The 25420-nt window shown below is 37.9% G+C and overlaps 1 protein-coding gene across 1 annotated transcript; it reads left to right on the top strand.

Annotated features, from left to right (window-relative positions):
- The first annotated feature begins 4619 nt into the window (after positions 1-4619).
- LOC147233489 (uncharacterized) lies at positions 4620-25224 on the top strand. The gene is made up of 4 exons (XM_086148340.1): positions 4620-4682; positions 18908-19062; positions 20435-20678; positions 21711-25224. Exons 3-4 carry the CDS (start codon positions 20438-20440, stop codon positions 23657-23659), a joined length of 2190 nt encoding a protein of 729 aa, XP_086004466.1. The 5' UTR covers positions 4620-4682; positions 18908-19062; positions 20435-20437; the 3' UTR covers positions 23660-25224.
- The last annotated feature ends 196 nt before the right edge of the window (positions 25225-25420 follow it).

Genomic DNA, 25420 nt, shown 5'->3' with positions numbered 1-25420 from the left:
GTGCAAAGAAACTCAACATAATAATAACTTCTACCTCAACCCTTTGTTTGCAGGAGCAGAATCTATTGACAGTTTGGGTTCCATCCACCTTGTCAGAATTGTAGAAATCCTAACTTGTTTGGAGGGACTAGAGGAAAGAAAAAAAACATGCTCTCTTAACAAATTTCTTCTGCTTTTACTTCCGGCTTTTCCCGTCATAGCTCGGCACAGCAAATCAACCTCCTCCAACTAACCCTGTTCTCCGTATCCTCTACTCTCACACCAACTAATGGTGTGAAGGCCTACATTTTTGCTTATGTCTACATTCACTACATCTATAACTCCTCTCTTTGGTCTTCCTCTAGGCCTTCTGCAGTTCCATCCTCAGCATCCTTCTACCACTAAATTCACAATCTCAGAAACCCACAGAAACCTCTATTGCTACTCTCTACATTCAAATGACATATATTTATACATTTCAGATGGATGGATATTGGATGATGATGGATATTTACACAACATGTTATGTTATCAAAATATAGGATGATGAGACCATTTAATCACACTCATTGTATGAACCCCCCCTATAAAAACTGAGATCTAAAAGACTCAGCTCTGCATAAAAACAGATTTCGTGGCTGTAATGAAATAATTTACTAACAATCTGTCCCAGTCAAAGTACCAGTTTAAGAAGGACTCAGGACCTGGCACCTTTAAAAATAATTCAAAAAACTGAAAGAAAACTTTTGAGTAGTATAATCCTGTACCTCACATGCCCTTGTTGAGCAAGAATATTTTTGTGGGAGTGGGATCGGCCAAATGTAAAAACCAAGGCATCTTCTAAAACATGAACAGAGTGTATTGGAATTGAATAATAGCTGAGAGAAGCTAAATAAGTTCAAATAGGAGGGTTACAAATTGTTCTCATCAATGACTATGGTGAATTTTAAATATAAATTCAGTAAAAAATGATCTTCCTTTGAGTCTTATACACTCAAAATATTTCTGAAACATTTGCAGAGCCAAAGAGCTCATCATTTTTGCCTTTTAAGACAGTTCTAAGTCATTTTGTCATAAGTCATAAGTGAAGAAAATTGGTGAACAACCCACAAAATACAGGGTCAATACTGAGCCAAGGGAAACAAAAATACTCCTGAAGGCTTGAATTTATTTGACATTTAGAGACCGTACATTCCAGAGACATATAGCATCGACATTATAGAACAAATGAAAAACCAACCAATAACTTACATGAAGCACTACTTGGTCAGATTATTTATAAAAGGAAGCAAAAAACAAGGCTGTCAACCAAAGAGTTGTGTAGTCAGAGTAAATTCAGTTCTGTGATTATAATTGTGTTACTTTTAAATTGCCATGTTCATTTACAAACGTCACAGGAAAATAAATAAAGCAAGTGCCCTAAGAGGTTCAATTTGTTTTCCCAGTGTCCACTTCACTATATTTCATTTAGTTAATGTTTTTCCTCTTAACCCAATTGGTAAATTATATTCTTGTGGACTAATGAATTATATCTAAAGTACATGCTCTTCATTCAAATGTCTAAAACTGTTGTGATTTTAAGAAAAAGGTTAACCAGGAAATGTTTGAAATTTTCAAAGGTACTGTGCACATGAATATCCCATCAGGATACAAATAGGGAAATAATTAATCTGCATTTTCCCAGGCAAAACACAAATCCAAAACACAAACCAAACTTATGGTTCTGTAACAAAACATACAACTGTTAGCATTACTCACAACTCCAACCTGCCAAGATGGGAGGGTGTTGATTGAGGAACAGGAAACAGGCAGTAATAAGAGACAAGCTGAGCATTTCTGTGCCTTTCACGGTCCTGCAACAACTTGGATTCAAGATCTAAGTCATACGTTAATAACTACACAAACAGGAGGTCTGCATGCAGACAGGTATGAGCTCAGTGTTTCCACACAGATGACTGGTTGATGTTCTCTCTGGAGTATGCTGAGAAAACAGTTTGCAGCTCTCTGGTTTCATTAATTTAAAATAATCATGGCTGGATCATGAAAAAACAAAAACTGGTGGATCTGTTCAATTAGAAAGTAAACAGGAGGCAAATACTCTGAAGCTATACAGTGCTACTTCACTTGTTTATGTGCAAACTCGTGACTGCCTTTTCTAAACGTAAAACTAATGTTTTCTCTGCAATGAATTTCTGCATGGGGTGATCTCATGTTAGGAGAGTAAAATAGCAATAGAAAACAAAAACACTAGGAATAGTCACTCAAAAGCCACCCTGCTGTTTTCAGTGTGAATTTTCTCCCTTCTTTCCCTCATTCTGACTTGATGTGCCTAGTATTGTTCAGCAGAGCCCAGATTTTAAGAAGCAAACAGCCATGCACGCTTCCACAGATTTCAATTCAGTCTGGAGGTTTGAATCTTGGGTATATTGAGTCTTCTGTTTTATTTTCATGCTGATTGATCAGACCACTTGACAGATGGAATGCCTCTAAGTTACCTTCCTTCTGAATGGAATATGGTGATGTAGTTGCCGTGCATCTGGAATCATCATTAGTCCAAATTGTTATTTATGCTTAGGTATAACATTCCCATCAGTCTAATGTTTTGTGTGCTATGCTAATTGTTTGCATGCTAACAAGCTAATCAGCAATGGCTTTACCTGCCAAATAAAAGCATACTGACTTTGTTATTGTGAGCAGATGAAAGATGCAGGTTTTTGAGAAGTAACCCAGCTCGAACCATGAGGTCAGAATAAAGTAGGACTCAAATGTAGGACAGACTTTAAATTTACAAAAAATCAAAATCAGTTTTATGTTAATGATTGAAAAACTGACATAGGGCTCCAATGTTTCAACTGAACATACCAAAATATCAATGTCCACATTTCATTCACAAGACGATCCCAGAAGCATTCCCAGCATCCTTTGCTGTAACAGTTAGTTAGAACTTTGTCAGCCTCCTATAGCCTGATGCTAAAAAGCCCAATTGTTTGCGTCAGTGTCCCATGTTAGTACATATATGATGCACTCATTCGTGCTGTATTATCATAAAATGGGGGGCAGAATGTGGAGGCACCATAAGCATAAGCATTACTGTTCGCTTAGTGAATTACTCCCTTAAGTTTTCCTTATTTGCTGAATCGATAATCCTTTTTTAAAAAGTTATCCTTGAGTACCTCAACTCTTATTTGGCTATTGCAAACCTGAGGTTCGCTAATGAATAAATGCATGTGAGAATGAGCGTGTGTCTCCGTATGTATGTGATCAACGCAGTATCAGTCCAGGGTATGGTGTATCAGTTGGATCAACAGTAATGTAGCTTGCACAGGTTGATTCTTTATCCAAAATGGAAAATTCAAATATTTCGGTGTAACATTCAGTTTGTAGAATGAGGTTGAACAAACTATGAAAATAACTGTTGCAACCATATACAATGGAGTAATGGGAGCAGACATAAAGCATATACCTGTATATACCTCTTATTTATTGTGAATTTTGATAGTGAGTCCAGATGTCGAGAAAGATGTCCGACTGCTTCTATTTTCAGAACTCTTGTCAGAGCAACACGATACTAACTATGCTGACCAGATCAAATACATAAAATGCCCATTCACCATTCAGCCACCCATCCATTGTCTGCTTCTTATCCTACACAGGGTCGCTGGAGTCTATCCCAGCTGCCATTGGGTAAGTGGTGGGATACACTCTGAACTGGTCACCAGTCAATGGCAAGGCCATACAGTCACTCTCATTTGCACATCTGGCTAATTTTCCCAATTTTTCCAATTAACCTGCTGCATGTTTTTAGACTTTGGGATGAAACTGGAGAACCAGGAGGAAACCCATGCAGACATAGGGAGTCCTTTGTGCTGTGAGGCCGAGGCACTTATCACTGTTCCACCATGCCGCCCAAAATGGCCATTATATCTTGTGAAAAATACTCTTAAGATGCTAAATATGAAAGAAAATCTAAAAGTTGTGATTAATTTTGAATGCTTTGTACAAATACCATTGTTTTTAAACCACCAACCTATATCACTGGACATGGGAGAAGGCCCTCTTTGAAGAAGTGCATAGCTCATCACACATAACCAACTCTTTCACCTTTCCACATACAAGTAGATGTGTTCATCCTGATGAAAAACTCAAAGCTGAGATTTTAAGAACATTGCAACTGGGGAAACGCATCAAGGGAAAGTGTGTTGTATGACTGAAACCTTCTCAATGGACTTGTCTCTGTCAAGAACTAACTTTCAATAGCCACCAGAACCCAAAAGCCAGATATCCAGCCAGCCATGACAAAAACTGAAGAAGGACAGGGCCCTTGAATTTTTGTGCATGTAAAGAATGCACAGAGATTCCGGTCAAGCAAGAATCATCCTCTCTGTGATACATCGTTGTGCAGTTGATTGACTTTCCCGTTTTTTCTGTAGTTTGTCCTTGCCTGTAATAACCTCTTATCCCTCTCCAAACATGCAGTTCCAATAGTGGTTTCTCTTGCACAGATCCTGTTATCCTCTTTGTGTTTTGACTCCCTCCTTCTCTCACACGCAGATGCAGTGCTTTACCGCTCACAGCTCGTGCAGCTCCACCCTCCTACAGATAAAAGCCAAACCCTCACCAGGGCTGCTGTTCAGTGTCTGTCTCAGACTCCTCAAAACTCTGTGTTACTTGCACAACTGCAGGAGCAATAGCACACAAGTAAGGTAAGTGATGCGTAGCTACTGGCACAGCAGTTGGGGATGTTTCAGTTAGCGTGGTTGGCATGTTTAGATTTCTTATTTGGGGGAGCAGCTGTAGCATCCAGTTAGCACTCATCAACTGGGTAGGCTTGATCAATCTGTTGGTGGGATTAGAAATGGATAATTTTTCTTTTTTCTCTGCCTTGTTTGACTTGGAATTAAAACCAGATAATGTTTGGAAGGGCATGTGGTTCACAGATAAATGCAAGGAGATGAGGAAAGAACCAAAGCGAAAAGAAGTTGCCTCAATTATTTTCACTCACTGGCATCCAAAAGGTTTCATAAGACATCCTAATTCAGGGGGCTTTCTGCTGTGAAGCCTCAACTGAGGCAGGTAAAGACTGATGGATTCTGAATGCAGAGAAAAAGCAAAAGAGATGTCTCAAATGAGAATTAATGTTGGTGCATCATCTTGGAAGGATGTAGCAGTTAATGTCATGTCATGGCCTTTTTAAATGACATTTGCACAGAGCCATTATTTTTTCAGCATCTCTGGCTGAGAACAAATAAGTGTCCGTATCTGTCTTTTATTTAAATGCAAACTGAATCATTGTAATCATCCTGCATAAAAATATCAAATAGGCAAAATTATGTTTGTATAACCTCAGGGGTTTTTCAAGTACTGGAGGCAAAACTTGACGCCTGAATATAAGTCTGTGCACCTGCCAGGAATACAGTCAGGAATACTTTCTCCACACCCAAGACGGAATTATCAGAAACATGCAGTTGAACTGTTGTTTTCCTGGGGCTGCACATGAGAAGAAATGAGTCTGAGACTTTCATTAACAACACATTGTAGGTAAAAAGAAAGGTATTGAAAAAAAATGTGCTTCTAGTGACTGGGCTTCACAGAGATGACAATGTGTGATTTATTTGTTGTTTTGTTTTGTTTTGTTTTGTTTTGTTTTGTTTTGTTTTGGTTTGGTTTGTTTTGGTTTTTTTTGTTTTGGTTCACAAATCCAGCTGTTTCTAACTTCAAGTTCCTAATTCATGTAATAAGACACCCACCGTGATCATTTTTCAGTACAGAGAAGTACAGAGGAAAATGTGATGAGAGGGATTTACATGTGCGAACACAGGCATGTTGTGTTGAGGCTCAACAAACTGGATGACTGTGATCGTTTCTGATGACCGTGACGCTCAGTGTGATTGCTTGATGCACTAAAAGGACTGTTGGCATCAGCAAAATGTTAATGTGGCTCATTCCTCACTCAGGATTAAGATCAGTTGAACCAAACAAAATTGAATCTTGAAAAAACAAGTTACAAAGACTGGTTTATGAAACTGCATACTTGATTACAGTATACCGTTAATATACTACTTATGGCATCTTGTCCACATACACATTAAAAAAGGTTCAGAAACTTAAACCAAGATTATTCAAATATTGTGTTCCACAGCATATAGCAGTATTTCTATTCATCACAATTTCTACCTTTTTACTTTTTTCATGACATGCTTCCACATTGAATAATTTAGCCAGTTTCAAAATATAACATAGTGTTAAGGATTAAAGCGTGGCTGTCCAATTCCTCTTGGCTTCTGATATCTTTAAAAACCCAGCATGTTGTCTGGGTCACATTTCAGACATCTATGAGTGATTTTTCCTTCTTAAGGTCTCATATGGTTTCATTTCAATACCACCAAAAATCAAATATTAGGTTGGAAAAAGGGCCGGAAAAACTGAAAACAGATCTGCGTATCAGAACTTTGTTCTTTCCTCTCCCATTAATCATCTCGCCACTGCTATGATTGATGTGGTGTCCCTGTATATTAAACTGCAAGGTAGTTGATCTAAGTCCAGCTGTACTGCAGTAACGCACTGATGACTGACTTTTAATAACTGAATTATTGTCATTCATGATCAACCAAGCAAGAGGACATAGCCTTTAGGTTCATAGAGTGATTAAGTTCTAGCTTCATCCTAATCAGCAAAAGAAAAGAATTGACACTGGATGTAAGATCCAAATTAGAAACAACTTGTCGCTCTAAAGCATTAATATGATTCCCAACATCATATGAGAAAATTAAATGACATGTAATTAAGCAACCATCTCTTGAAATAATTGGATCCCATCTGCAAACACTTACAGGGGCATACTGAATATAATAATTTGATCTAACCTGCTTCTACGCTATTTACAGAAATGTAAACCTTTATACTCAGCTGTTTTTGCTACTGTGGAAATAATATAGTTAGTTCTCAAATCCGTTGTGATCATTTAAGAAATATTCTTAATGTGGCGTTCAATATAATTATATGCTCCTATTTTCATACATACATATCTGTTTAGATAGATATTTTCATTAATAATAGTGTTCAATTCAATCACAAAAAGTTCTGGGTTTATTGCTCTGTGTTTGCTCCATCATCCCATTTAAACTATATAGTATTTGCCAGAAATAAACCTGACAAATCCAAATTTTTTTGCAAAATAATCCTATCATTGTATTTTTTGAAATGCTAGAAATAAAAAAAAAATAGGTTCAATTATAGTTCAGATTACAATTGGCGTTAATAAAAGACTGAAAATGTAGAATGATTAGCAGTGAAATATTGACAGTTTGGCTGAGATGAGATGGATGTGCATTTTCATATAATATTCATATTCTTTGTAAATAATTTAATTTTATCATGTGAATATAAAAAGATGGTCATTTAATAATTCTGGTTGATGCATGTCTGTTATTTGATTATATATATATATCCTTCATAATGAACCTCTGAAAGTAACGCTGTTAAAACTACAGTATGGTGAATGTTGTGGAAAAATGTTTCAAATGTCTTCGAAAGAACTTTTTCTTCAGCTTCTCAAGAAGTTAATGAACAAATTTGTGAATCAATCATTGCTTAATTTTGTGGATTGGTGTAAATGACTGTCACATTGCTGCCAACTTGCAAGTGTAAAGTTTAGGGGACCTTCTAAAGCCTGGTGAAATAAATAATTACTACAAGAGTACTTTTATTGGGGTAAAATAACTAAAAGGTCCAGATTCTGTTGCTTTTGTTATGTACAGGGTTCTAAAACAGAGTACACACCAATCTTTCTCTGTGGTGCATTTAAATACATAAGCCAACTCATGTCCCTCAAATATGTTTATGGCAGAGACCACTGAAAATAGTATTTAGAAATCCAAGTTCCCATCAACACAAAGGACATGAACTACTCTTTACACAAGTGTTGTGCTTGTGCTGTTGTTGTTGGCAACTGTGAAACTTGATTGCAGAAACAATGGAAAATAGCGGGGCTGCAGGAAAATCTGTGCAGATCTAAATCAGACACATCTATTAGCCATCTGAGAATGTAATATATGTATTTGAGACCTTTTTATGCCTCCTGAATGTACCTTTCCTTTGCCTTACACAAAGCCACTGCCACCTCACACCTACTGAACAGGAAGTGTTTGTGCAGCACAGAGGGAATGTGTTGTTTGATCCTGCAGCTGTAGCTTTTCAGTGATTTCATGCCATCTGTACAATCGCTGCCACTGTACAGCTCTAGAAATGGCTGGGATGTCAAAACTTTTTCTCAAAGTTCATAGACATAGGTCAAACTAAGAAGAAAGGTATCATTCTGCTATTACAATTCGCCATATCTTTTGGACAAATATGGTATCTGAAGTAGAATCCAAAGTTGTTGTTCTTATAAGCCCCCCTCCTCTGCATACGCATCTGGATAGTGGGGAGGGGGTGGATCATATTTTTCTCTGAGTGGCATATTTTACAGTGTGACTGTGTAACCCATTACTGTGACTGCTCAGGCTGTGCATGCATGTCACAGACAAGCTCCAAATTTTCTGAGCTATTTTATGATCTCATCAACTTGATATGAGTATAAAAAGTACGAAGTTCGCCAGTGCTGACAACCAAAATCTCAACACTGCGAGCTTCTTTCAGTCATTAAAGCCGGAAAAATGCTTGAAGGAAACTGCCATCAACATAAAACTGCCCGCAATAAATACTACGAAACCCACTTCTAAAGTAAAATGTAACCACTGATCTTTTACAAATATTAATTACATCCATAAACCTTTTCGTTTCATGGAACTTTCAGTTTGTCCATTGATATTGGATGAGTTTTAATACCCTGTGAGTTGACATTGCAAAAACAGATTTTATTATGCTGTAAATGCAGTTAGATACATGTGGACGACTGAGTCTCAGATATTCTATTTCCTTAGCTTAGCAATCTTTATGGTTGTTGGGCAGGCTTTCTGAACCTCCTTGTGGCCCTAGCCTAAATTGCATGTCTACATTTTCAGCCAAAAAAAAAAAGAACAGGGGAATAAAAGGAAATTTATCACTCTTAAATTGAAATGTAAGATGATGATCTAGATTTATATGTGTCAAAGTCACATGGACCTCTTTTATACATTAAAATTGACCAAATACATTTTCCTAAATCTCGAGAAATTTCATTTCAAAACTGTACTTTTGATTGAAGTGCTTCCTGCAAAATGGTGTCGCAAAGGGATCAAGCAACATAATGAGACATAACAAATTAGCTATGAGCAGATGGAGTTCAGAAGGAGTATACAAGGGCATGAAATGAAATACTTGATGTCAAATTTATCAAAATAGATTATGAGTAAATACACTTGTTGCCTTTTACACAGCTTGGCTTGTTCTGTTCTGCATAACACAGTACACAAATCATTTTACAGACTCTAAGTTCAGAATTCCCCACCAGAGTCTGAAGTTCAAGTGTAATACGATCAATCTGAGCTGATTACAGGCCAAATGTTGTTGTTGCCTGTTGTTCCCCTGGGGCAGTGTGGCGCAGGAGGTAGAGCAATCGCCTTTGGAACCGAACATTCCTGGTCGGATTCCCGGCTCCTCCTAGTGTGTCAAAGTGTTGTTGAACAAGACACTGAACCCCTAACTGCTCCCGTGGCGCTGATGGACAGCAGCCTACTGCTTGTGGCTCATCCATGATGGGTTAAGTGCAGAGAACGAATATCCCCATGATGGATTAATAAAGGATAAATTATATAATCATTATTATTATATAAATAGCTGTTCACTCATGGAGTGTCCCTTTGAGATCCACTATGGATATAGGGCAACCCTAGATAAATGATTCCAAACACTGAATGAGTCCAAGAAATGCATGATGGGAAGTATTGACTTATGAAAGTAAAAGCTAGGAAAGTCTGGACAGTGTTTCCTTCCTGCTATACATTGGAACATTTCTTGTAAAATGAGCTCTCTTCAAATTAAAGCCATTGTTTGATTTTCATCCCTCGTTTTTTTGTGGATTCAAATTTGTATCTGTTAAAAGAAGCAAATGGAATATCAAAGTGAACTCTAACAGGAAAATAAATCACAAATTTTTGCCTTAAAAAAATCACTGACTTGTGGTTCTCTGCACTGTGATGAAAAAAAAATCTAGATTTGTGGTGATGATGTATTGTGTGGATGTGATTATGTTTTTTGCTCTTGTGTGTCAAAGGCTAACAAAAATTATAGTCATCAGTTTGTAACTCATCCTGACATTATCACAGTTATGCAGAGTACCAGTTTAAAATTTCCCTACCTTAAAATGCAAGACAGCTGATACCTCTAACATGCACCGTCACAAACGGCAACTCCAGCCTTCGGCATAGTCGTGGGGTAGATGTGAAGGAATGCAGCTATACAGCAAAATAGGTCGGTGTGAAACTGAAGCACATGTTGCTGCTTTGAGAACTTTTTATGGTGTTGCCCACCCTCAAAGACAAGATCCTGTAGTTGTGGGGGGTCAAAAATGTTACACAGTAGGATAGATCACCTGCTCTGAAAAAATAGAGGATAAATGCAGAGGAGAAAAACAGTTCAATGTCCTGCTCATTTTTAAGGTATGACTTTGTGGTTGGGAGAACGATGCAGTGAAAGAGGCCTGCTACTCTGAAAATCGGAGATGGAAAATAGCAGGCAAGTTTCATGAAACCAGTTCCCAGTATTAATTACAGAAAAAGAAAATCCAGTCAGTATTTAAAACATAAGTTAGCAAGCATGGTCTCTTTCTGAATAGATGGTCTCTTTCCCTTGCCATTGGAATCGCTTTGAGTTCTCCACCCAGTATTTGGAAAACAGCACACAGGACAGATGCAAATATTGATTGGTTAAAAATCCCTTTTGTTTGGCTCCCTCTGTTGAGCCTCACTGCCGCTTTTCTTCTGTATCCTCCACCCCACAAACACAACTCACAAAGAAAAAAAAATCTGCAAATACTTAAACCGCAGGTCTGAAAATGTTTCTCAGCTTATAATTTGCTTAGGGCTTTAGATCCATGTTTAAAGTGAGTTTAGATTTCTTTTAAAATACTTTGGATAAAAAAATCAAATAAAATCAGCAGTTTATTCCTATGATCTTTCAGACCCTAAAATAGAAGACAAACAAAGCAGCAAATATGTGACTCTTAAAAACGAAGGAAAAATATTTCACAGTTCATTATCGTAATCATTATTGTCAGTATCATTTCATTTTAAGAGATAAATTTATAAGTGTTTGGTGACTCTTGGAAATGAGAGGTTAAAGAGAGTGCAGTGAATGTCAAAGAAGGCCAATAGAGTATTTTGCTCATCACATGCAGCTTTCACACACACTTGCACACACATACACACACACATGCACACATACGCACACAGGTGCATTCCCCAGATGTTGTCTTGGCACTTAGGTTACCTATGTCAGCTGAGTGTTGCATTCCTGTGTGTGTGTGTGTGTGTGTGTGTGTGTGTGTGTGTGTGTGTGTGTGTGTGTGTGTGTGTGTGTTTGACTGAGTGCAAATCGAGTGTCACAGTATGATGTCCTTGTGCAATTGCTCCTCATATATTAGGACTGTCTTGCAATGAAATCACAAAATTTAAGGTTTTAGTAAATTTCGTGTAAGGTTAGACAGTAGTTTTGGTGATTAAGGAGACAGTTATTGTTAGAGTAAGTGCATTTGTCAAGGAAATAAATACAACTCAATGCAATATCGTTTGAAATGACAAAAACAGTGTGTGAAGTCCAAATTCCACTACATAACAGATGACACTTCCTAAAACAAGGAATTAACCCATTGCTTTTCAATGAGGACTGGAAAGTAGTTGTATTGTTTTATTGGAAACAGCTTGTATTGGATAGAAGAAACACATCTGTTTGGACAAGCGTTTCCAATAAACAAATAATATTTAGATAAAGATAAAGTAAAATACAAATATAATTTGGATTTACATTTTTACCTTTTTATTTTACATTATATTTATATTTAATCTTGCAGGAGGAATATTGTATTACATGCACAAAATGATTCTCACTAATCCTGTTTTCATTTTAAATTTGTAGACAAATTACTTTTTCTATTTGTCTCCAATTTTTCATTTGGGAGATTCCATTGATTGCTCTGTAAACATCTATGTATTCACCTTATAATAATTACAATTGACATCCACTTAATAAGAAGTGCTCTAGAGGCAATGACCAAACAGCACACCTTGGATTAGATAAAAATATCTAAATTGTGATCAAAATGTAGATTTTGCGATAATGAGTTACAGTAACTATAACATTGAAATGGGATATTGAGAAACCTAAGTAAGGGCCATTGATATCAAGAATTTTTTACAGTTTGACTCCCTCTTCTTTAATCTTTTAGCCATTTTAGGGCGGTTTGACAATGGATATAATAGCGCCTGGGAATAAAATAAAGAAATTCCAGTTTTTTATCCCCGTATGACCCTAAATTAAGAAAATGTAGTCTGAGGTGTCTTTATATTTCAATTATGAGAGTTTCTTCTGAACCTCACTCTACAACTCCATTCTGCCAGTTTCCATTGGAATAGATGGACACTGTGATCTGGTTGAAACACCAAAACCAGGCCTGACCACAAGCAATTAAGACTGGCACCTCGATCTGTAAGCAAAGACATGCCTCCTTCTTCATGGTTTATTTATCATGCAGTACAGTCCCCCATCTGGAATCGGTCAGAGCAGAAATGGAGATTTGATTATTTTCAAAGCCAAGCTGGAGGTGATAAAAGACTTGTGGCTCATCACTAAGCTGAGCCGGCTGGAGCTGTAAGTGTTGGCAACAAGGTTCAGAGAAACCAGCATCCATCATGGGGCAAACATTCTTTATTGCGTGGGACTGACATGAAATGACGTGCATGAAGGTGTTTGAAAAGCTTTCATCTAATTCACACACATGACCAAAGAAATTTTGCTCTGTCGTGTTAACAGTATGTTGGGCTTCAGTGATGTCAAATATCCTTTTTTTCTGTATAAAACCAGCAAATTAGAACTTTCCTTTCAAAGTTTTTTTTTTTTTATTTCCTTGGTATTAGTTATTTAGTTATTTTAGGCATTATTAGAAATAGCACACTGTAAGTATTAATATTTGTATTAGTTTATATTTGGTACAGTACAACTGAAGGTTTCTGCTTTTGGTTTTGATCAATTCTACTATCTATCATAGGTTCGTTTGACTTGTATTTTGACTTTCCTGTCAAAGGATATCTGCTCAGTTTCTCTGATTCCTCCTTTCCTGGCATAATTTTAAAGTCATGATCAAATTTGCAAAAACTGAAAACCAAAGGCCAAAATATATAATTAAAAGAAGAACATAAGTTTACACTGTTTATTACAGTGGACTCAAATCTGGATCTGTCACCATTCATGAATCAGTATGCTGCAAAAAGCACACAGACTCTGATATTTCCAGATCTGAAATCTCAAATTTCCTCCAATGACACGCAAATGTGAAATTTTAGGGAATCATGATACGTCTGGAGTATACTTTTCCCCTCTTTAGTCTGTCTCCAATTCCATGTAGATTGATAAACTTCAGGTTTTACTTGCTTGATGATATGCCAAACTAAACTCTCCGATTGCAGATTCTGGTAAAAGTTAGTATGTCAAAAACATTGGCTGCACTGTTTCCGCCCCATCCCTCCCTCCCCCCACCCTACCCTTTTTTTTGAAGAAAATTTGCTCAATAAATCTGACTCATCACTGTTGAAATATTTTTTTAATCTAATGAAGAAGTCTTGAAATACTGTGGTTGTGCCGGTAATGTTCTTGGAAATAATTCATTAAATTCTATGCAAGGCAGGGGCACAAAGAAAATAGGAGGTACACTCCAGTAAAGCACAATGTTATTCAAGCAACAGTATAACTGTGTGATGAGAAACAGAGATTAATAATAATGATTGTGAAAGGAACTTTATTTGTTGTGTTGAAAAGATAAATATCCAGAAAGTCTGTAAAATTCAATACTTTTCACCTTTGTGGGCTGCAATAAAGTCAGTCTGTGGTCCAGACAGTTCCTCCAATTGTTTTCCCATTACACTGTCTGGAAAGTAAAAAGTGACTGATGATATGGACTCTTAGTAATCAAAGCCCCTATCTGGAGTAATTACAGTTGAATAAATGGCAAATTTGCCTGCAAATATGAAACGCACTCACGCATAATGTTCCAGTGGAATATTACCATAGTAAAATACTGTGAAATTGTCCTGGTTTGAGGCTTTTTGTTTTTGTTTTTTGAGTTTTTTGCTATGTATACAACCAAAACACACATTAGGCATGAATAACCACCATTTTCAGATAGTTTCTGTCCGTCTGGTCCAACTTGGGATTGGAATACAAAGATTTTAGACGCATGTGTAAGTTATGAAGCATAGTTAAAGATCCGTCAGAAGACTCAAGAGTCTTGCTCTGTCTAGTCATTGTTAGACCTGAGTGCTGCTTTTGATACTGTAGATTATCCCATATTGTTGGACAGACTGGAGAACATTTGTGACTTCTAAGATCAGGTCGTCCAGTGTTTTAACACTTGCCTATCCAAGAGGTCTCCCAGTGTTCTGTTTGATAATGAACTCTCCGAGCCCTGTGCTGTGAGTTATAGGATTTCCGTGGGATTCTGTTCTGGGCTGCTGCTGTTTTCGTTAAACATGGTACCAGAGATTCTGTGCTCACTCAATATCAACTTCCACTGCTATGCAGATGATCAGCAGCTTTATTTGCCATTAAAGACAGATGGATTGGATACACATAGACTTGATACATGTCTGGCTGCTGTTTAGAGCTGATTATCAGAAATGTTCTTGCTTCTGAACTCTGTCAATACAGAAATGATAATTTATTTCTTTCATTGGACCAACAAGGCTGTGTTATCTCATTTCACACTGTCCTGGGATGACAGGGTTATTCACTGCAATGACAGAGTTGGTAACGCCTGTGTGTTCTCTGATTCTTTGACAGGATTCTTTCATTCCACCTTCATATTAAAGAGGTCACCAGAGGTCACCATCACAGACACTTTCTCAAGATCAGACTTGTCCTGTCATTGAGGACACAGAGATCTTAATTCACATATTCATGGCATCACTGTTATATTATTGTAATGTCGTTTCGTTGAGGTTGCCTTGTAAGACTGTCCAAGACCTATAAACTGTTCAGAATGACGCAGTGTGCAACTAGATTTAAATAGCTTACTCTAGTCTTGGTCTCTCTCCACTGGCCTCCTGGCAGGGCAAGAGTAGACTTGGGTGTTGCTCCTAAAATAGTCAGTGCCATTATACAATCAACCTGTATAGATCAGTCTCTCCCTCCTTACTGTCCAACTGAGCATACAAGTCATCATACACCCTTTGCTTTGCCTTTGCTACGTCTATTTTTACCTAACTTTCCTAACAAACTCCTTCAAGATAACTCCCTCTCCATGACTCTTCCTGTCAGTACCATGATAGTGCAGCTTAAAGCTGGCTCCTAAGCTTTTAGCCTTACTACCTTACCACCTGATCTCCTGGACACACAGTATATCCACCTTCCTTCTCTGCATCACCAACTTTCTACCTTGACCTGTCATAGTCCCAATATTCAAAGTTCCAATTCTCAGTCCCAGGCTCTTTCCTTTCCTCTTCTCTCTCTCTCTGCTTCTGAACACGCCCTCCTCCTCTCCTTCTCCGACCTACAGTAGCCCAGTTTCCATTGGTACCCCTTAGGTCTTCAGTACCAATGGCGGTTGTTATTGGTATGAGATTATTAGGTTTGATTCGCATGTTTTGTTTTGGCAAAAGTTTTACACCAGATGCGCTTCCTGACGCAACAGTTTGCATTTATCCGGGCTTGGGACCAGCTCCCGGAGACAGTGGCCCGTGCCGCCCTGAGGTTGCATTATCGAACCATCATATCTATCTAATTCAAAATCATGTGGCCGAACACACATTGCTCTGCATGTACCCCAAAGGTCAATAAGAGAGTAGCAAGGGGGCCATTTTTCATTGTGCACCAACATTTTGTAACAGTCTGCATCTTGACATCAGGCAGGCCTGCTCTGTTGATGTCTCCAAAGCAATATTGAAGAGCCATTTGTTGGCCACTCCAAATGGGTCCTCAAAGGTGATTGTTGAGATTTTATTGTGTAAGACGTTTTGTTGTTTTTTATTTATTTATTTATCTATATATTTATCCGTCTATTTATTTATTTATTTATCCGTCTATTTATTTATTTATTTATTTATTTTTCTCTGTGGCACTGTTGTGCAGTAGTTCACACTTCTGGGGTCTTTCTGTGTGCCCTTTGCATTTGGTCTGCGTTGGTTTACTCCCACAGTCCAAAAAATAGTAGTGGGTTATTTGAAGCCTCGAGCCCCAACATGTTCGTTACTACAGCATACCTGGAATAAAAAAAAATTGAATGTGTGCTATTTGTTCAAATGGTGTCCCTTCTTATTTGCAAGAGCACTTTGATGTAGTCTATTAATATTTTAATTGTATTATGATTATTATCACACCGTCTTTGCCTTAAGCCAGAGATCATTTGTATTTGATAAGCTCATGATGTTCGTCTTTGTCAGATTAAACTTGCGTGCATCTTTTATATTCATAAAATAGTCAAATGTTTGCATTGAATGAAATTATGTGAATATGCCAAAATTCCAATGTCAACCATACAGGCCATACAAGTTTTTTAATCCTGGCAAGGATCTGTAATGTATTCTTGTAAATGTAATCAATACAAGGTAAACTTCTTCCATTAAAATGAGCCATAAAAGATGATGAACTGCACCATGTGGATGAAAATTCATGTCTAATAATAGGAAGATGTGTGAAGTAACACATTTTTAACGTGTAATTTGGTAAATTACAATAAGATCTGCGATTTGTCACTCACACAACACTTTTTTTCAGCTATGCACATGCATTTAATCTGCATGGGTTATTTTTTTCAGATATTAGATTGAAAGTAGACAATGAAAATTTTTACACATTTGCAAAATAATTCTTATTAACAGAAAGACTTTATTCTATTCAGACAGAGAAGGCTGACCTCAGGTCTATTAGCCAGGAAGTCACCATGATGTAGCTCTGCCAAAATCTCCGTCCAACTTTCCAACTGATTCCTGTTACTCTTGCAGACCATCCAGGAAATGGAATAGGATGTTTTCTTTTCGAGTTCTTCATAAGTTGCCTGACTAGAAACCTAGGGTTGTATGTAATATGTTTGGTAGTACTGCTTTGCCTTATTTTTTCACTGTTTACTACATTTAAGGTTCTTTAGTTTTGTGGCAACGCATTCACTGCTTTTGATTTGTTGAGACATTGGCATGTGGCAGTGAGAGTTTTACAAGCTACTCTGGAGTAATTGCTATTGTTTTACAAATCAGAAAACTTTGAAGTCATATCCCAAGGCAAGTCAGGCAGTGTCAAGGAAGTGAAAAATTTGAGGGTTTGGAGTTTAAATGAGTCTGAGAGTGTCTTTACAAATTTATGGCAATAGAAGAAGAAATGGACACATTTCATGAGCACCAATATACTATTACAGAGATGGTTGCTAATTAAAAATGTGCTCATTGGACAACCCTGGTTTTTATTTTATCAAGTAGCACGTCATTACATGCATTTTTTGTCGAATAAAAACACCAAGAAAATCCATTTAAGCTAAGTAAATATACCCTTCTTTCTTTGTCTTTGATGGAGGCTCATGTCTTAAAACTGTGGCTAAGAGTGTTTAGCACTGTTGCATTACAGAAAGAAGACTCTGTGGTTGCACAGAACAGAAAGAATGTTTCTATATATGGGTATGTGTTCCATTAGCAATTGGTCCCGGTGTAAATGCCTCCCGGATGTTATCTAATATACTATCTGAGACTATAAGAGTGTTGTTACAAATTTTGGAGGTAGGACCCACACGCAGACACAGGACTCCTGGGTTTGAAGAAGGTTTACTTGGTCAAGTGAACAGGTACACGCAGACTCGGTAGGGAGGACGCACAGCAGGAATAGGCAACTAGGCAGAAGGCAGTCATTATAGTCAAGATACTGTTATCGCGACGCAGCCTCTTTTTTGATGGCAGATTTGCAATTAGCAGTCAATTAATAAATTCTGGGGCAACACCAACAGAGCTGCACCAGATAGTGTGAATAGATACTATCTGTGCAGGCTCTGTCCATGGTGCTGGATCTTTACATTGGAATTTAAATAACATATAGTTTAGCATCTTCAGACTGCAGTCACTCGTCAGTGAAAAGACTAAAACAACCTTATTTATCAAAACGATCATAAAGGGCCTCATCTTCATTTTCCAATTAATTGACCCTCCAAGGACTGTCTTTGACACTCAAAAAACACCTTATATTTGTTATGAATTGATGCTACTTTTACAGAACTAATCCCATACTTGAACTTCTTACTTATTATTTACTGCCTTGAAACAAACATCAGTCTTCAGCCCATTTGCTGATCTTCAAGGGGGCTTTGGGAAGAGATAACATGTCCTCTTACATGCCTCAGAGTGCAGCAGGCTATCTGCTGTAAATTGACCCATAATTCACCTTTATATGGCCAAACCGTAATCATTTAACTTCCAGGGTTCCTCTGCAGTCGGTTAAGCATTAAAAAGAGTTGTTCCCTAAACAGCTGCTCCACTTTTTTTTACTTTTTTTTCTCTAGTGCCTCTAGAACAAATGGTCATGAAGCCTTCTGCTCCACAATGACTTTTATAGTTCAAGTTAAGTTATTTTTCATACTCGTGCCCCAACATTCCAGATGGAAAGACTTACAGTATGTCTCAGCATAACTGCATCACAGAAAATCACAGACAAACTATTTCTACAAGATGAAGATGTCAGCAGGAGTCAGCTAGGTATTACAAACCCCAGACCTCAGTGAAAGGTCACCACCTGACATTCATCCCATCTGACATTCATATTTTCACAGAGACCTGGACGGCAGCGAACACCTGGCCAGAGCCTGTACATGGCCACTGTCCCACTCATGCCTTGGAACAGACCCAGAGAAGCTACCTAAAGCAAGAGGAGAGGCTGGTCCAAAGAGGCAAAGATATTTATTTTGAGATAAGAAAGAATCCAAAGGTCAGTAAATCCAAGTGGAAAATGAGCAAAAACAGAAGAGAGAAGGTGAAATAACCTGTCCTGTCTCTTAAATGCACTTTTTAGAAACACTGCACCTGAAGATACGGATTAAGACATGCTATCTAAAAATATGCCAGTGTAAACACAAACAGCCTGACACTACTTTGTATTCCTTTTTATAAAAGGCATTACTGAAGGATTTATTTCCATTATTCTGTCTCACCAAAAGCTTTGATCCTCTTTGCCCTATTTCAGGATAAAAAAAAAATACCACAGTACTGGAAAACATACGTATTTCTATTGCCGTTTATTTTCACAACATGCTCTTGGCAGCTCTTGGCCAATCTCTTTAGTGTAGACTTGTTTAAAAGATTAAGGATAATGTTCAAAACTGACTACATCCCCAGTGGGGCCTCTTAATTGCAATATATATTTTAGCAGCATGTGATCTGTTTAAATCACTTCAAGGATAAGTGACTCTGGGGCTTTTGCACGATGTGTTTGACTTGATGTGTTAAAATTGGGGTAGAAGTATGAGAGTGACTTTACTCAAATTCAGCCTGTGGAGAGCATTTCACCAAGGTGGGTTTCATAGGTGTTTTTTTTAAAGTCCCTGCTCATTTGAATGGCTGAACAGCGCAGCCTGCTGGTCAAACATGAAGCTGCTTTGTCTTGACTCGATTTATGGCTGAGTTGATAAATGTATTGTGAATTTATTTGCAGTGTGTGCAGAATGCAACACACCATATACTCTTGACTGCAACTAATAAATTGGTTTGCATCGAAAGAGTGACGGGACACTCAAGATGGAAATTTAGAAATATTGGTCAGAGAGGCTTAGCTGAAAAATCATTGTTCAATGTAGGGATTTGCTTTGCTGCACAATATTGTAGAAGAGAAATTATTTTGCCAAGAAAACAGTTTTATTTGTCTTTGATTTGATTGTCAACAAGATAGAACACTTCAGTGAAGTTCTTTCATGTTTAGTAATTCTGGATTAGGACCTGTTCGAACATCATCATTAGATTATTTCCTCAAACGTACAACTTGTTGATGACCAAATTACCAAAAAACCTAGCTGCTTTTGCATGTCTGACTGATTCCTTGTTGTTTTGCTTTGAATTGTGAGGTATGTCTGTCCCCATACAAAGCTAGACTAGTTGGACACACATGTTTCATTTTCAGACATTTACTGCCATTTGGTCATTTACCACACTGTCTTCATCACATCTTCACTCATAAAATAAAAAAAAATCACAAAACTACACAATGAAACATTTGAAAGTTGGTGGAATAAAACAGACTTGTTTTCAGCTGCAGAGAGACTCAAATGCTTCTCCTTGCATTTAACTTGTTTTCTCCTCTATTACAGAAAATGTTGCTTGTACTACCACTCCATTATTTGTATCTACTCATCGCAATGTTCCAGCTGGGTTTGTTACACCAGGCCCACGGTGGAGCATATTATGGACAGAAACAGCCGCCTCACCAGCATCCGCCCCTGCCGCAGTACAATGATGGTTATCCCCAGCAACAGTTTTTGGGGAATGAGATGCCATTAGCTCCACACCTACCACAACAAATGGGCAAAGAAAGGCTGCTGAATGAAGGCAAAGGTGCAGTAGGACAGTTTAAGAAAAATCCACTTCAGAAAGAATGTATTGCAACATGCTGTAGATATAAGATGAAGTACGATTTGCGTTATATTTCGTAGTGAACATCTGTTTTGATCATTTATTAGTAGTAAAGGAACCTCTCTACTGACAATGGAATCCATTCAAACACATAGTTTTCACTGTGCGTTACATAAAAAAAAAAACAGATTTTGAATCAGACTGACACATATGTGAATCTATTATTCTGGAAAGCATGTCTGAACAGCAGGTCTTTTTTAATAAATACATTTTTTAAAAACATTTAATTACTTGTAAATGTTAATCTACACCATTTATTGTGTCAATCTAAGAACTCTACTATCTTTACTACTGAAAAATATAAGGAAAAACTATCACATTCAATATCACATCTACATTAAAAAAGTTACATTAAAATTGCTTTATATGCGCATCCAGATTAATGTGTAGTTTAATAAAACTTCGATCTAATATACTTGTTAGTAGATTTACAATATGTAGCTTTCTTATTGGAAATGTTATAGTGATCATTTGAAATGTTTTGATGAATTTATCCCAATGCTTACTTTGTTGGTAGTTTTCTATCAATTGCTTGACAATGTGGTGATGCTTAGGTGGTTTCTTGCAAATTATATTCAGGTAATATTTTGTCGATTTTTGACAGGTTTTTAGTTGTTTTTATTTTCCATGAATATGACCTAAGGTAAATGCATTACAAATAAATGAATTTATATAATTATATAATTATATATAATGAATTATAATGAATTATATATATATATATATATATGTGTGTGTGTGTGTGTGTATATATATATATATATATATACACACAGACATACACACACATATACACACATACACACACTGTAAATATACATATATATAGTGCATCCCAAAACTTGTTATTTGTAATATAGTTTCTTGATCAGTTTTCATTAATATAATATTACAAATCAGAAAAAAAGATTTGTTACATTAATTTCAAGTAACAATTGTTTCTTGTTTCATAAGGCCAACTTTTACCCAGAGGAGCCAAAGGCCCACCTCCAATTGGTCCTGGTGTTGAAGGTCTCAGAGAGGGGCCTCAAGGCATTCAAGGACCACCAGGGCAAAAAGGCCCACCAGGACCACAGGGCCCCCCAGGGCTGCCAGGCCAGGGATTGCCAGGACTACCAGGAAAGCCAGGGCCTCCTGGTCCTCAAGGTTACCCTGGATTAGGAAAACCCGGCATGCCAGGTTTGTCTGGAAAACCTGGAGGACCTGGTTTAACAGGGCAAAAAGGTGAACATGGGCTTCGTGGTGGTGAAGGGCAAATCGGACCTAATGGGCCTCCAGGGCTTCCAGGTCCACCTGGACTTCCTGGGATATCAAAGCCAGGACGACAGGGTCTGCCAGGACAGCCAGGTATTGCAGGGGAGCCTGGTCAAAAAGGGACACCTGGGCTTCCTGGTGCTCCAGGCTCGGCAGGAGAAAATGGAGTTAGCGTGCCAGGTTTGCCAGGAGTGAAAGGACCTAGTGGGCCACCGGGCCCACCTGGACAAATAGGGAACCCTGGGGTTGGCAAACCTGGGTTAAATGGTCTCCCTGGGCCACCAGGGATGCAAGGAAAACCAGGACTTCCTGGAGAACCAGGACTGGCAGGGCTACCAGGTGATAGAGGCCAAACCGGACAACCAGGCTTGCAGGGGGTTGGAAAACCAGGAAATGATGGATCAAGAGGGCAACCTGGGATTCCTGGAGGGAAAGGGGAGCCAGGCTTTCCTGGTTTACCAGGTGGTCCGGGATTACCAGGTTATGGTAAACCTGGGTTTCCAGGACCAAAAGGTCACAAGGGACATGGTGGTCCTCCGGGACCTGCAGGCCCTAAAGGTGATAAAGGTCATGAAGGTTTTCCAGGGGTCATTGGTCTTACTGGTCCAAGTGGTATGCCTGGCCCGCCAGGTCTCATTGGGCCTCCAGGTAGTATTGGCTTCTCAGGACCAAAGGGAGAAGATGGTCCTGTGGGCCCAAGAGGATATCCAGGACTCAAGGGTGATTTTGGACCTCCTGGCCTTCCAGGACATCCAGGGTTGGGGGGTGAGGTTGGACAGCAAGGCCCAAGAGGTCTCCAAGGGCCTATGGGCCCCAAAGGTGAAACTGGTAATAGGGGTTTATCCGGTGCCCCTGGAGCTGCAGGATTACCTGGACCAAGAGGAGAGGGTGGACAACCTGGTGAGAGAGGCCAACAGGGACCACAGGGTATTCCAGGACTAACAGGTCCAGGAGGACCAATTGGACCACCTGGGCTGCCTGGGCAAAAAGGGGAAATTGGTCAACCAGGTAAACCTGGCTATCCTGGTGCAGGAAAACCAGGACCAGCTGGTCATATTGGTCCCCAAGGTAATCCAGGTGCCATTGGGCCTCCTGGACATCCTGGCCAGCCAGGCCAACCTGGGCCCCCTGGACCACCAGGACTACCTGCTGCATCCCCTGACCTTGGACAGATCCTCCCAGTGAGCGGTACGTACACAAGTCAAAAAAGAAGTTACACAAAAAATGGAGGAGACACTACTACAAATGTTATGGAGATGCCAGCATTCACAGCCAAGCTGACTAATCCATTCCCTCTCGTTGGTTCTCCTGTGATTTTTGATAAACTTTTACACAATGGCAATCAGGATTACAATCCTCAGAATGGTGTTTTCACCTGTAGCATACCTGGGATTTACTACTTTGCGTATCATGTCCACTGCAAAGGAGGTAACTTGTGGGTGGCGTTGATGAAGAACAATGAGCCAGTGATGTACACTTATGATGAGTACACAAAGGGCTTGCTGGATCAGGCGTCAGGAAGTGCTGTGCTCCCATTACGCCAAGGTGACACTGTCCATATACAGCTGCCGTCAGACCAAGCATCAGGACTTTTTGCTGGTCAGTATGTCCATTCTACATTTTCTGGATACATCTTATACACGATGTAAAGAAAATGTAAAAAGACTTTACCATAATACTGGTAAAACTACTTAAATTGCAGAGGCTCAATGGAGGTCAAGTGAAAACGTTTACAATATGTGCTTTTATTGTAGCATTTTTTTATAAGCAACAAAACATTTATTTTCAATTACATCTGCTTGCAATATCAATGGAGTCTTCAAAAGACCTGTTTTTCAGTAAAAGGCACAAGATGTATATAAATGTGAAAAAAAACTGCCAGATGATTATACAACATGCAAGCAAAGGGAAATTCAGAGCACAGATCTGCAGAAATGTTTCCTAAAGAAATCAATTAAACATTCAATTGAACACCCCACAACTGTTTTAACTTTAAAAACACAATTTGTGCAATCCTGCTGACAGAGAGAAACAATTTGTATTAAAGTATGAATATGATATCATTTGGGAATATTTTCACAGGCACAATTGTTCTTGAGAGTTTTTAGTTGTGAATCATGAGTATAAAAATGACTAATACATAAAAACACTACCAGATAGTCATGTTTCCTGTGTTTTTACATTATGCATTTCTACCTGTATTCATCTTTCCATCTCCATAAAATAGCTAAAATGGTCCTGATACTTTGATTCTTTGTTTTGCAGAATTGTATTCAATGTTTTCTCTTCACATGCTTTGCTGTACAGTTCTATACCTTCTACAGGGCACATACCTACATATTGGTTTCATCGTAACTGACATTTAATCACTACTTCCATCATATACAGTGTGATAAGTTGTGGTCATTGCACAGCAAGGCTAGATATTCTGTGTTTGGATGATTGATTGATTGATTGATTTTGCTGCATCTTTTCAATGCAACAAAATCTACACACTTTCTAATCCTTATCTGACAGTGCACCAAGTATCTACATCAACATTGTTACGTTTTATATAATTCTAAAATAGATAAGGCCACTACAGCACAGAGAAAAAAGCAGTACTATCCACAAATCAGTGGTGAAACTGTCCTTTCATTATTTTCTTATTTGACGGATGGATATCATATAATTTTCTTGTTTTGTTTGTAATAAAATTGGTTTTTGAAAAGGAATTTCTCTGTTTGTCACTATTCTCAATAATTTATTTTCTGACTACTGATTGTGAGGATTTTTTATTTAATTTTTATTCTTTAAGTCGTGTAATATAATGAAAATCATTCAAAAAGGCAGAGCACACTATATGTTTTTGTTATCAATATGATTAAATGATAATCATAACAATAACAATAATATAATGCCACTAATGATATAATCATTAATAATAATGATAACAATAAAATAGTAAAAATAATAATGAGGATAATAATATTAACACAAAATTAAATGTATGCTCTGACACGTTAATAGATTTATTATACTTGACTACTTTTTCAATGTTTTCAAACAGTAGACATTCCATTTTGGAGTGAACAGCAAAACTTTTTTTACAACACTTTCTTCATATATTGCTGTTCGTCATACGCATATAATAAATTGCATGTTCAGTTTGTGATATTTTTGTGATATTTATGTTGTTTTTGTTGGTTAGTTTTAATAAAGAAATGTAAAAATTGATTTGACTGGCTATTTATGTAATTTTACATTTGCCTGCACCTATGCCTACAATACCCAAATACAGTGATTCAACCATAGATAAACAGGACATGAATAGTAATTTTTCTCTATCAAGGTACAGTGAAGGGGCGTGTTCAGTTTTATGCAGTATGTGCAAGCTTGGATACAGCTTTCAAGTCATAAAAACAAAAGTA

This window comes from Fistularia commersonii, chromosome 6, assembly GCF_037954325.1.
Source record: "Fistularia commersonii isolate RoL2024-O1a breed Wild chromosome 6, RoL_Fcom_v1.0, whole genome shotgun sequence".
In the NCBI taxonomy this organism is placed as follows: Eukaryota; Metazoa; Chordata; class Actinopteri; order Syngnathiformes; family Fistulariidae; genus Fistularia; species Fistularia commersonii.
This window is presented reverse-complemented; position numbering and strand designations above follow the sequence as displayed.

Coding starts and splice junctions, on each gene's coding strand:
- LOC147233489 (XM_086148340.1), top strand. CDS start 20,438: ATGTTGCTTGTACTACCACTCCATTATTTGTATCTACTCATCGCAATG. Junction 20,679..21,710: donor GCTGCTGAATGAAGGCAAAG/GTGCAGTAGGAC, acceptor TTGTTTCATAAG/GCCAACTTTTACCCAGAGGA.